The following is a 12,154-nucleotide window of genomic DNA, read 5'->3' as shown; positions in this document are numbered from 1 at the left end:
TCAGGGGTGAATAGGTCCAGGATCTTCTGTAAGTAAGACTGTTGTCAGGGGTGGACAGAACCAGGATCTTCTGTAAGTAAGACTGTTGTCAGGGGTGGACAGGACCAGGATCTTCTGTAAGTAAGACTGTTATCAGGGGTGGACAGGAACAGGATCTTCTGTAAGTAAGACTGTTTTGTATTATCTATAAAGTTAGGCCTATCTCTTGGGAGATTAATATACAAAATTGGTAGAACTTAAAGATGATAAGATAAAACAAAGCTCCTAAATTCTGTTACGGGTTTGTAGAGTTCTTCAGACTTCCCATAGTCTAGTGAGAAACAGAGGGTTCATCCAATCACACCCTTCAATCAACTTTAATTAACAAACTTGAAAAGTAAAAACAGAAGCCACAGACACTGGAGGGTAATCATCAATGTTCCAGAGAAATATAAAACATTTCTGACTTACTATGTACTTACTACAAATTAAATCTCTCCATCAGAGATATGTATAGGATAAATATTTCAGTCAAAATTCAGGCAACACTGACAGATGTTGCATAATAGTTTTCAAGACCTATTATATCCTGTAAGAGTAGGAAGTGTGCCAAACATCACAACCATTATGAAATTAGGGATCAAAACTCTGAATCTAACATGTGACAAATATTGCTATACACTTCAAAACAAAGAAATAAAGAGTACAATAACATGGCATAAAAAAGAATGATGAAAGGCAGAACAAGTTGTACATATAAAATAATAATCAGATAAAAAACAAGACCATCAGCAGCTCAAGGAAAGAAAAGAACAAAGTCAGTCATAGCAGTCAGTTTATGTGAAAACAAAATGACATAAATAGTTCGACAAAAAACATTCCACTGTACTTCTTTTCTGAACATGGAAGGAATGATCATGAAAATGTTACAATTGATACAAATAATAATACAAAAGTATGAATAAATTTAAAACCAAACCATAGTAAAGTTAGAGTTAGAGAAAAACTTGCACAAAATAGAAGATTAAAATTGGGATAAATCATATCCAACAAGAAGGATGAATGAGAAAAGAACGTTTGCATACAGGTGCCAGGACCAATGTTATATCATCTTTCCTGAATGATATACACACAAAAAAATATATAACAACACAGATGAAAAAAAAGATCAGGATTGTTTTCATGGAAGAAGAGAAAATAAGCCATTAGCTAAAGCAAGAATGTTAAGCCTACACTGAAGAAACTTGTAACATATCCTACACAGACATTTCTGAGTTCATTAACGGATGTGGGATAGAAGATGAAACAAACAAATACAAGAAGGAGAGAACATTCTTCACCAGGACCATAAAGTCCAAAACAGGACAGTTAACATTTCATTTCAGATGGAGACTTCTCTGCACTACCCTTCCTGCATTTCATTAGCCTCATCAAGAGTAAGCCTATGATCATGTGCTCATCCTCGCAAAAATTTCTGCACATGAATGATGTGTTGCCCTCTTGTTGGTGTAGAGAGCTGTAGTCAAATAATGATTCAATCATAGGATGGAATAATACATGTTAACACGTGTAAGGCTGAAAGGTTGTTCAAGGCTAGTTCTGGCCAGTTAGAAAGATGAAATATCAACAGAGAGGGGAGAAGCACCCAGTGGGAGGCTGCATCCATCTCTAGCAGGAAACATTCTTTATACAATTATTTTTCCTTTTATTTTACTGTGATAATAGAGCAGAAGAAATTCAGTGTTTGGTTTTATGTGTGGGTGGAATGTTGGGAAGTGTAGTGCGGCTAGGGCTATAGGCCATTTTGTCTTGGTCAAATACTTACATGAGATACATACTATAAGAGCAGGAGGAAGGAAGAGGAACACTCATCTGCAGCCCCTCTGACTTGACATATCCACCTGCAATTGCTTGGTAGCTATTGTGACAGGTTGTCCTGCACTACATTTCTAGGTAACACCTCAGCCCTACATCTCAAATGAGGGGTGGGTCCTAGTAGTCTCTTACCAGGGGAAGGCACCATTCACAAAGAAAACTCTTCATACTGAAGCTCGGAACTGGGGAAGAGGTCTCTCCTGTGCTCCACTAAAATAATGGGGAGAGGGATTTGCATAGGCAGAAAATAATTAGAGACAGTGCAATGGATTATCAGGACCAAAGAGAGCAAGTGTGAGGGCAGTACTACACCTGATGCTGTTGGTTTTTGTTTTGTTTTTTAAGAGGTGCAGAAATTGCCAAATCACCTACTTGATGTGAATTTTGGGCCAGTGTTTGTTTAATTTTTCCCTCCCTTTTTTGGTTTGTTTTTCCACTTTTTTGGAGGGAGGGGGATGTGTACAAAATGATCACTACACACATGGTGGTGTCATGAAATGTATTAGGGATATGGAAATTGTGCAATATCAGTGAAGAATACAACAATGGCTACAAGGAGGATTCCACTGTTTCCATAAGATACAACACACACTAAATAAGGTGGTTGTGGGACCTGGAAAAAAACTCACCATTGGAAAGCAACTTTTAAGATTGTAAAATGGTAATGAGAGAAATAAAATCCAAATTAGGTTAAACCTCCTTATGTTAAAAAAATGTGTCACTAATGTATCAAGGATCATTAACATCACATTCAGCAAGATTTCAAACATAGGACATTGATAGCCATAGAAAAATAAAACCTAAAGCAGGAAAACAGAGGTCCCAAGAGTGAGTGCCACCCTGTCACTAGATAGAATAAATGACAGAGGAAATGTCTTAATGGATCATGATAAGAAGTTCAAAAAGACTAGTAAGAAGATAATAGCAATCCCACTGAACAGCTAACATCTCTAGGTGAAGATACAGAGAAACCACTTTTCTGGAGATTCAAATATCCAGAACTGCACCCTACACAAAAAGAGTATTGGTTGATACATTTGATTCACAAGTTTGAATGTCATCAAGCACAAAGCTACACAAGGGGCACCAGTGTCATACTCATAAAGAGTATGAACACCAGCATATGTGAGCCTCATAAGCCCAAAGACTTACTGCTGAACCTTTTGTAGGCTTTAAGTCCAGATGAAATGGAGAATCCAATAAAATAGTACAACAATGAAAGATGAAAAAAATGCATTAGACCCTTGGATATACAATAAAGAATTAGAACCTACTGTAGGAGATGCATATGGGTATATATAAAAAAGAGAACAAGGGATTCCAAACAACAGTTCCTAAAAAAAAAGATGAATCCTCTCAAGCCAAAAGTAGGAGAGGAATAACAGCCTTGGTATCAGAAGCTCCATGTTTGAAAAAAAGTAAAGGAGTAGGCCAAACCTGCCCTGTATGCAAATTAAAAAAGACCCCCAAATGAATGATATAAATGGTATGAATCAAGATGGAATGAGAGGACCAAACCAGTTACCCCAAATAAGACAGTTCCTGAAGGAAAGGGGAAGTTGCAAAAACCATATTGTAAGGGGAAATTAGAGGCCACTTGTCAAGAATACTAGAAGAGTGGGCCACAAGAAGCAAAGTCCATCAGAACCAGTGTAAAACATATGAATCCATAGTCAACAATAGAAAGACTGTGAATTGAGCAGATGGCCATTGGGAACAAACAAAAAGTGAAATATGGAAGTGTAATCACCTTAGCTTAAGAAAACTGTATCCAGAAATGAGGAAAGACCAGTGGTGGTTCAAGTGGGACAGAACTATGACAATGCTAAACTTCAGTCTTAAAAGGAAAGACAAAAAGTAAAAACATGGAAGTAAAACTACAGAGGTGGATCAAGAAATTATTCCATGGTGACCCACTCTGAGAAGGTAGATAATGAAATGATAGGTAAAATCCCCAAGATAGCAGCTGAATTATTCATTAGTCCGTGGCTAAAGGAGTCGACAAGAGTAGAAAATGGGAAAAAAACAAGTTACATCAGATCACAGCTGAGGAACAGAACCAGAAACAAGGAACCTCTAAGAGCTGCAACAGCCAATTCTCAAAGAGAGATGAGGATGATGGGAAGTAACAAGAGGAAATGAACAGGAGAGGGAGCAACCTCTAGAAGCTGTAAAGAATAAAAAACCAAGTGTGTTACCCAATGGGTCAATAAACTAAAGTAATTAGAGGGATGACTGCTGATGAGCTGTATCTCCTGAAAATTCTAAATATGAGAAACACAATGGTTCTTGAGGAAAGCAAATGTTAGAAAGTAAAGCAACCCAACAAAGAAACCAAGGTAACAACTGAAGAAAATGAGGGCAAGGTGGAAAACAGGTAAGTGCATATTTCCCCAGTAAAACTGACAAAGTTGTGATGTAAAGCCTCTGAAAGAACTGGTAGCATGGACAGACAGCCAAGGAGGTAAGTAAGAGACAAAGATGGGTAAAAATAGAGAATAAATAAAGGTAATTCCAAAGCAGAAAACAACTGGAAATGGTACTATAAAAAAACAAAAACATCTTAACGATGGGCCACCTGAAATGATAAATGCGATGGAAAGAAATATCAAACTGATAATAATTCAAAACAAATTTCTACTAAACTGAAATTCTGAAAATCTTTATCTTTTTCCTAATAAGAAAATGTCAAAGAGAGAAAGACCACACTACAAATGGTAGAGAGAAAGACCACACTACAAATGGCAATGAAAGCTTAAAATAATAAACCCAAAAATTTTGGTAATTTCTGGGAAAAGAATCACGTCTGAAGACAAGCAATGCTGAGAAAATAACAAACCTATGGTCATATGCTGGTTCTCTCAGTAATTACTAGATATGGAGGAAGTATTGCCCAACTATAGTTTAATGATGATTACATCAAAGGCTGACACAATACACAATATGTGCAGGGTTGAGGCTTGGGAAACTATATAGCAAGGTACTTGAGGTAATAGCTCTTACTGGTGCAGAGAGGTAAGTAACATTTCTGAATGAGAAGCTCTTAGATGAAAAAAAACCTTTAAATAAATTGATTATAATACATCTTAAGTACTCACACAGTCAGAGGGAGTAGTATCCCTATCACTGGGCACTGAAAGCAGATCTGATTAAAATCTCACAAATACAGTACCACTTATATGCATTAATAGAGCTACATTCTGTGCCCAAAGAAACTGGGTAAAATGTTGGGGAACAAAGGGGCCTTGATAAGGTGTCTGGGTATAGTGGAATTTTGAATAGCTATCTGGCGGAAAAAGCATTTATGAGATGTCTTATTAAGAATCTTGATGAGATTTTCAGAATATAAAAAACTTAAAAAGGGGAATCATGCATAGCAACTGAATAAAGGCATCATAAAGCTGCTAATTCATGATGTAGGAAAAACATGTAGGTTCAAGATGATAAAACCCTATAACCCGAGTGAAAGGTGGACCTTTCTTCTTCAGGGGCAAACTGGAAATAAAGCTGCTAAATAATCTGTTTCTTCCTTTCAAAGCCAACAGTATTCAAATACAAGTTAACCAGATCATACACAATAATAGGTCAAATGAAACGACATCAGTAGATCAGTATTATGAATAAAATATACACAGAGAATGCCTGTTAAACAAAAACAGGTAATAATGAGATTTGGTTAAACAGAAACAGGTTATGATGAGATTTAGTTAAATAGAAACAAGTAATGATGAGAGTTGGTTAAACAGAAACAGGTAATGATGAGATTCACTTAAACACATACAGGTAACGATGAGAGTTGGTTAAATAGAAACAGGTAATGATGTGATTCACTTAAACACATACAGGTAATGATGAGAGTTGGTTAAATAGAAACAGGTAATGATGAGATTTGGTTAAACAGAAACAGGTAATGATGAGATTTGGTTAAACACATACAGGTAATGATGAGATATGGTTAAACACATACAGGTAACGATGAGATTCACTTAAACACATACAGGTAACGATGAGAGTTGGTTAAACAGAAACAGGTAATGATGAGATTTGGTTAAACACATACAGGTAATGATGAGATTTGGTTAAACACATACAGGTAATGATGAGATTTGGTTAAACACATACAGGTAATGATGAGATTTGGTTAAACAGAAACAGGTGATGATGAGATTTGGTTAAACAGAAACAGGTGATGATGAGATTCACTTAAACACATACAGGTAATGATGAGATTTGGTTAAACAGAAACAGGCAATGATGAGATTCACTTAAACACATACAGGTAATGATGAGATTTGGTTAAACAGAAACAGGTAATGATGAGATTTGGTTAAACACATACAGGTAATGATGAGATATGGTTAAACAGAAACAGGTAATGATGAGATTTGGTTAAACACATGCAGGTAATGATGAGATTTGGTTAAACAGAAACAGGTAATGATGAGATTTGGTTAAACACATACAGGTAATGATGAGATTTGGAAAATGGGGAAGATTGAAGTTCACGTCTTCTGAACAGATCTGGTGACAAAGTAACAAATTACAGCTTGAATATCTGGCGACAACGTAACAAATTACAGCTTAAATATCTGGTGACAAAGTAACAAATTACAGCTTAAATATCTGGTGACAAAGTAACAAATTACAGTTTAAATATCTGGTGATAAAGTAACAAATTACAGCTTAAATATCTGGTGACAAAGTAACAAATTACAGCTTGAATATCTGGTGATAAAGTAACAAATTACAGCTTGAATATCTGGCGACAATGTAACAAATTACAATTTAAATATCTGGTGATAAAGTAACAAATTACAGCTTAAATATCTGGTGACAAAGTAACAAATTACAGCTTAAATATCTGGTGACAAAGTAACAAATTACAATTTAAATATCTGATGATAAAGTAACAAATTACAATTTAAATATCTGGTGATAAAGTAACAAATTACAGCTTAAATATCTGGTGATAAAGTAACAAATTACAGCTTAAATATCTGGTGACAAAGTAACAAATTACAGCTTGAATATCTGGCGACAACATAACAAATTACAATTTAAATATCTGGTGATAAAGTAACAAATTACAGCTTAAATATCTGGTGATAAAGTAACAAATTACAACTTAAATATCTGGTGATAAAGTAACAAATTACAGCTTAAATATCTGGTGATAAAGTAACAAATTACAGCTTAAATATCTGGTTACAAAGTAACAAATTACAGTTTAAATGCATAATTAAGAAAACATAAGATATTACTCACAATAAAAGTATGCAAAAAATTAAAATTATTTTGGAATAGCAATAAGTTTACAAACTTCCAATACTAAAATCTGAGGTTTGATTCTTTACAGCAAACAGAGTGCAGACAGTCGGATGTGTAGCTTTAAAATAAAACAACCAAACCTATTGGTAGAGAATGATCCTTTTTTTCTTAACAGAATACAAACAGTTTATTGTGAAGCTTTGAAATAAAACAACCAAACTAAACCTATTGATAATGGGTGATCCTTTTGTTCTTAACAGAGTACAGACAGTGTATTGTGTAGCTTTGAAATAAAACAAACAAACCAAACCTACTGATAAAGGGTGATCCTTTTGTTCTTAACAGAGTACAGACAGTGTTATTGTGAAGCTTTGAAATAAAACAAACAAACCAAACCTATTGATAAAGGGTGATCCTTTTGTTCTCAAAAAGAAGTTATTCATAAATTGCTAACATGTCCTGACATAAAAGCTGATATAAGAAAATATTGGTTTCTGACTATCAGATCATAAAGTAATACATTTAATTTTATATTTTCATTACATTTCTTGATTATCATTATTGAATGTAGAAGCCTTAAGATATTTTAAATGATTAAAAATGTTAAATTCAGAGCTGTTACACAGGACCCAACTAGACTTTTTCCTGAAACAGTAGTGCACTGATTATAAATTATATTATATTTTGTGAGTGTACATATTTAATTTTCAAATTATTTTAGATCCATAGAGTTTACCATATCGTTAAGCATGAAATTTGAAGTAATAGTTTAAAAACAGAAGTAGAAAAGGTCTTAACCCCCTGACTTTAACCTGCTCCTGCTTGGCCAACATCATCACATCTTCAAACCTCTGCAAACTTTCTTCAATAGAGCAGTTGATGTTCTTCCTGGAAAAAAGAGTAAGGTCTTAGTAGATGAATAAATAAATAATAGCTCTTCCTAAATGACATCATGTTAACCTCCTTACTGGTTTATGAACAATTAATTAAAACATCTTCAAATTGTAGAAACTTCTAAAGGAAAAAAAATCCAGATACAGTGCAAAGTTCTTAATAGAATCAGCATAAGATATTAATAAACATTAAAATAATTAATAAAATAACAAACTAGAAAGCAATTACAAATTTAGATAGTTTAATAGGTTTGAAATCAGTCATTTTTGCTTTATATATGCTTTTCCAATGTTTTTAAAATGCAAGATTCATAAAAGTGTTAGTTTAAAGTATGACAAGATTCATAAAAGTGTTAGTTTAAAGTATGACAAGATTCATAAAAGTGTTAGTTTAAAGTATGACAAGATTTATAAAAGTGTTAGTTTAAAGTATGACAAGATTCATAAAAGTATTAGTTTAAAGTATGACAAGATTCATAAAAGTATTAGTTTAAAGTATGACAAGATTCATAAAAGTGTTAGTTTAAATTATGACAAGCTTCATGAAAGTATTAGTTTAAATTATGACAAGCTTCATGAAAGTATTAGTTTAAAGTATGACAAGCTTCATGAAAGTGTTAGTTTAAAGTATGACAAGATTCATAAAAGTGTTAGTTTAAAGTATGACAAGCTTCATGAAAGTGTTAGTTTAAAGTATGACAAGCTTCATGAAAGTGTTAGTTTAAAGTATGACAAGCTTCATGGAAGTGTTAGTTTAAAGTATGACAAGCTTCATGAAAGTATTAGTTTAAAGTATGACAAGCTTCATGAAAGTATTAGTTTAAAGTATGACAAAGATTCACTCTCTCTTGCTGGTCCTGTTTTACACGTCATAATAGATGTAAAAGATTTGTAGTTAAGTAATTGGTAAAAAAAAACAATTAATCAGAAACTGCTAGTATTATCTAAATAACTGGCTAATTATTAATAACAAATTAATTAATTATAACTAAAGTTTGAAAGAAAACTGACAGACCCAAATAATCTTTTAATTTTTTTTGTTTTAAATGACAGTCTCCCACAAACCAGAATAATCTTTTACATTTTTCTTATTGTTTTAAATGACAGTCTCCTACAGACCCAAATAACCTTTTACATTATTTTATTGTTTTAAATGAGGGTCTGTAGGAGACTGTCATTTAAAACAATAGAAAAATGTAAAAGATTATTTGGGTCTGTAGGAGACTGTCATTTAAAACAATAAAAAATGTAAGAGATTATTTGGGTCTGTAGGAGACTGTCATTTAAAACAATAATAAAATGTAAGCAACTATTTGGGTCTGTAGGAGACAAAAAATCTCTTACATTTTTTTATTGTTTTAAATGACAGTCTCCTACAGACCAAAATAATCTTTTACATTTTCTTTATTGTTTTAAATGACAGTCTCCTACAGACCAAAATAATCTTTTAAATTTTTTTAGTGTTTTAAATGACAGTCTCCTACAGAACCAAATAATCTTTTAAATTTTTTTTATTGTTTTAAATGAGTCTCCTACAGACCAAAATAATCTTTTAAATTTTCTTCTATTGTTTTAAATGACAGTCTCCTACAGACCCAAATAATCTTTTACATTTTTTATTGTTTTAAATGACAGTCTCCTACAGACCCAAATAATCTTTTAAATGTTTTTATTGTTTTAAATGACAGTCTCCTACAGACCCAAATAATCTTTTAAATTTTTTTATTGTTTGAAATGACAGTCTCCTACAGACCTAAATAATCGCTTACATTTTTTATTGTTTTAAATGAGTCTCCTACAGACCAAAATAATCTTTTAAATTTTTTTAGTATTTTAAATGAGTCTCCTACAGACCTAAATAATCTTTTAAATTTTTTTAGTATTTTAAATGAGTCTCCTACAGACCTAAATAATCTTTTACATTTCTTTATTGTTTTTAAATGAGTCTCCTACAGACCAAAATAATCTTTTAAATTTTTTTAGTGCTTACATATTCAGGTTATCTAGTCACAGTGAAGACAAGTTTCCATATTCAGGTTATCTAGTCACAATGAAAACAAGTTTCTATATTCAGGTTATCTAGTCACAATGAAAACAAGTTTTCATATTCAGGTTATCTAGTCACAGTGAAGACAAGTTTCCATATTCAGGTTATCTAGTCACAATTAAGACAAATTTCCATATTCAGGTTATCTATCACAATTAAGACAAATTTCCATATTCAGGTTATCTCATCACAATTAAGACAAGATTCCATATTCAGGTTATCTCATCACAATTAAGACAAGTTTTCATATTCAGGTTATCTCATCACAATGAAGACAAGTTTCCATATTCAGGTTATCTAGTCACAATGAAGACAAGTTTCCATATTCAGGTTATCTAGTCACAATGAAAACAAGTTTCAATATTCAGGTTATCTAGTCACAATGAAGACAAGTTTCAATATTCAGGTTATCTAGTCACAATGAAGACAAGTTTTCATGTTTGGGTTATCTAGTACAATGAAGACAAGTTTCTATATTCAGGTTATCTAGTCACAATGAAGACAAGCTTACATATTCAGGTTATCTAGTCACAGTGAAGACAAGCTTACATATTCAGGTTATCTAGTCACAGTGAAGACAAGTTTCCATATTCAGGTTATCTAGTCACAATGAAGACAAGTTTCTATATTCAGGTTATCTAGTCACAATGAAAACAAGTTTTCATATTCAGGTTATCTAGTCACAGTGAAGACAAGTTTCTATATTCAGGTTGTCTCATTACAATTAAGACAAGTTTCCATATTCAGGTTATCTCATCACAATTAAGACAAGTTTCCATATTCAGGTTATCTCATCACAATTAAGACAGGTTTTCATATTCAGGTTATCTCATCACAATTAAGACAGGTTTTCATATTCAGGTTATCTCATCACAGTGAAGACAAGTTTCCATATTGAGGTTATCTCATCACAATGAAGACAAGTTTCCATATTCAGGTTGTCTCATCACAATTAAGACAAGTTTCCATATTCAGGTTATCTAGTCACAGTGAAGACAAGTTTCCATATTCAGGTTATCTCATTACAACCTGAATATGGAAACTTGTCTTAATTATGTCATCATAATTAAGACAAGTTTTCATATTCATGTTATCTCATTACAATTAAGACAAGTTTCCCCACAGCTAAAAGAGTGAGCATATTTGGTTACAAGGTTCAAACCTGTAACCCACAGATTGGGAGTTGAATGCTTTAATTACCAGGCCATGCCAGGTCAGTAGTACAGCACAGCCAAACAAATACAGAACAAAATTTATAATACAATATTTCACTAACAATATAATACAGTGCAGTTGAACCAACAGAGAATAAAGCATTAATGTGTAATCAATATTGAACAGAATTTATAAATACTACTCCATGAATACAGTGTAACTAAACCAATACAGAACAGACCTTATAATACAATGTGTTACTTCAAAAATACAGTGTAACTAAACCAATACAGAACAGACCTTATAATACAATGTATTACTTCAGGAATACAGTGTAACTAAACCAATACAGAATTGACCTATAATACAATGTACTACTCCATGAATACAGTGTAACTAAACCAATACAGAACAGACCTTATAATACAATGTATTACTTCAGGAATACAGTGTAACTAAACCAATACAGAATTGACCTATAATACAATGTACTACTCCATGAATACAGTGTAACTAAACCAATACAGAATAGACCTTATAATACAATGTACTACTCCATGAATACAGTGTAATTAAACCAATACAGAATAGACCTTATAATACAATGTATTACTCCAAGAATACAGTGTAACTAAACCAATACAGAACAGACCTTATAATACAATGTATTACTCCATGAATACAGTGTAACTAAACCAATACAGAACAGACCTTATAATACAATGTATTACTTCAGGAATACAGTGTAACTAAACCAATATAGAATTGACCTTATAATACAATGTATTACTCCATGAATAGTGTAACTAAACCAATACAGAATAGACCTTATAATACAATGTATTACTCCATGAACACAGTGTAACTAAACCAATACATAATAGACGTTATAATACAATGTATTACTTTAGGAATACAGAGTAACTAAACCAATACA

The 12,154-nt window shown here is 32.6% G+C and overlaps 1 protein-coding gene across 1 annotated transcript in view; it reads right to left on the bottom strand.

The window, feature by feature from the left end:
- The window catches only part of LOC106474118 (hydroxymethylglutaryl-CoA lyase, mitochondrial-like), a 42,386-nt gene that overhangs the window by 10,240 nt on the left and 19,992 nt on the right, over positions 1-12,154 (bottom strand). The window contains exon 6 of the mRNA XM_013934809.2: positions 7,921-8,010. Coding sequence (XP_013790263.1) covers positions 7,921-8,010 — 90 coding nt within the window. The remainder of the gene's footprint in view (positions 1-7,920; positions 8,011-12,154) is intronic.

This window comes from Limulus polyphemus, unplaced genomic scaffold (assembly GCF_000517525.1).
Source record: "Limulus polyphemus unplaced genomic scaffold, Limulus_polyphemus-2.1.2 Scaffold6844, whole genome shotgun sequence".
NCBI classification, from domain to species: Eukaryota; Metazoa; Arthropoda; class Merostomata; order Xiphosura; family Limulidae; genus Limulus; species Limulus polyphemus.
This window is presented reverse-complemented; position numbering and strand designations above follow the sequence as displayed.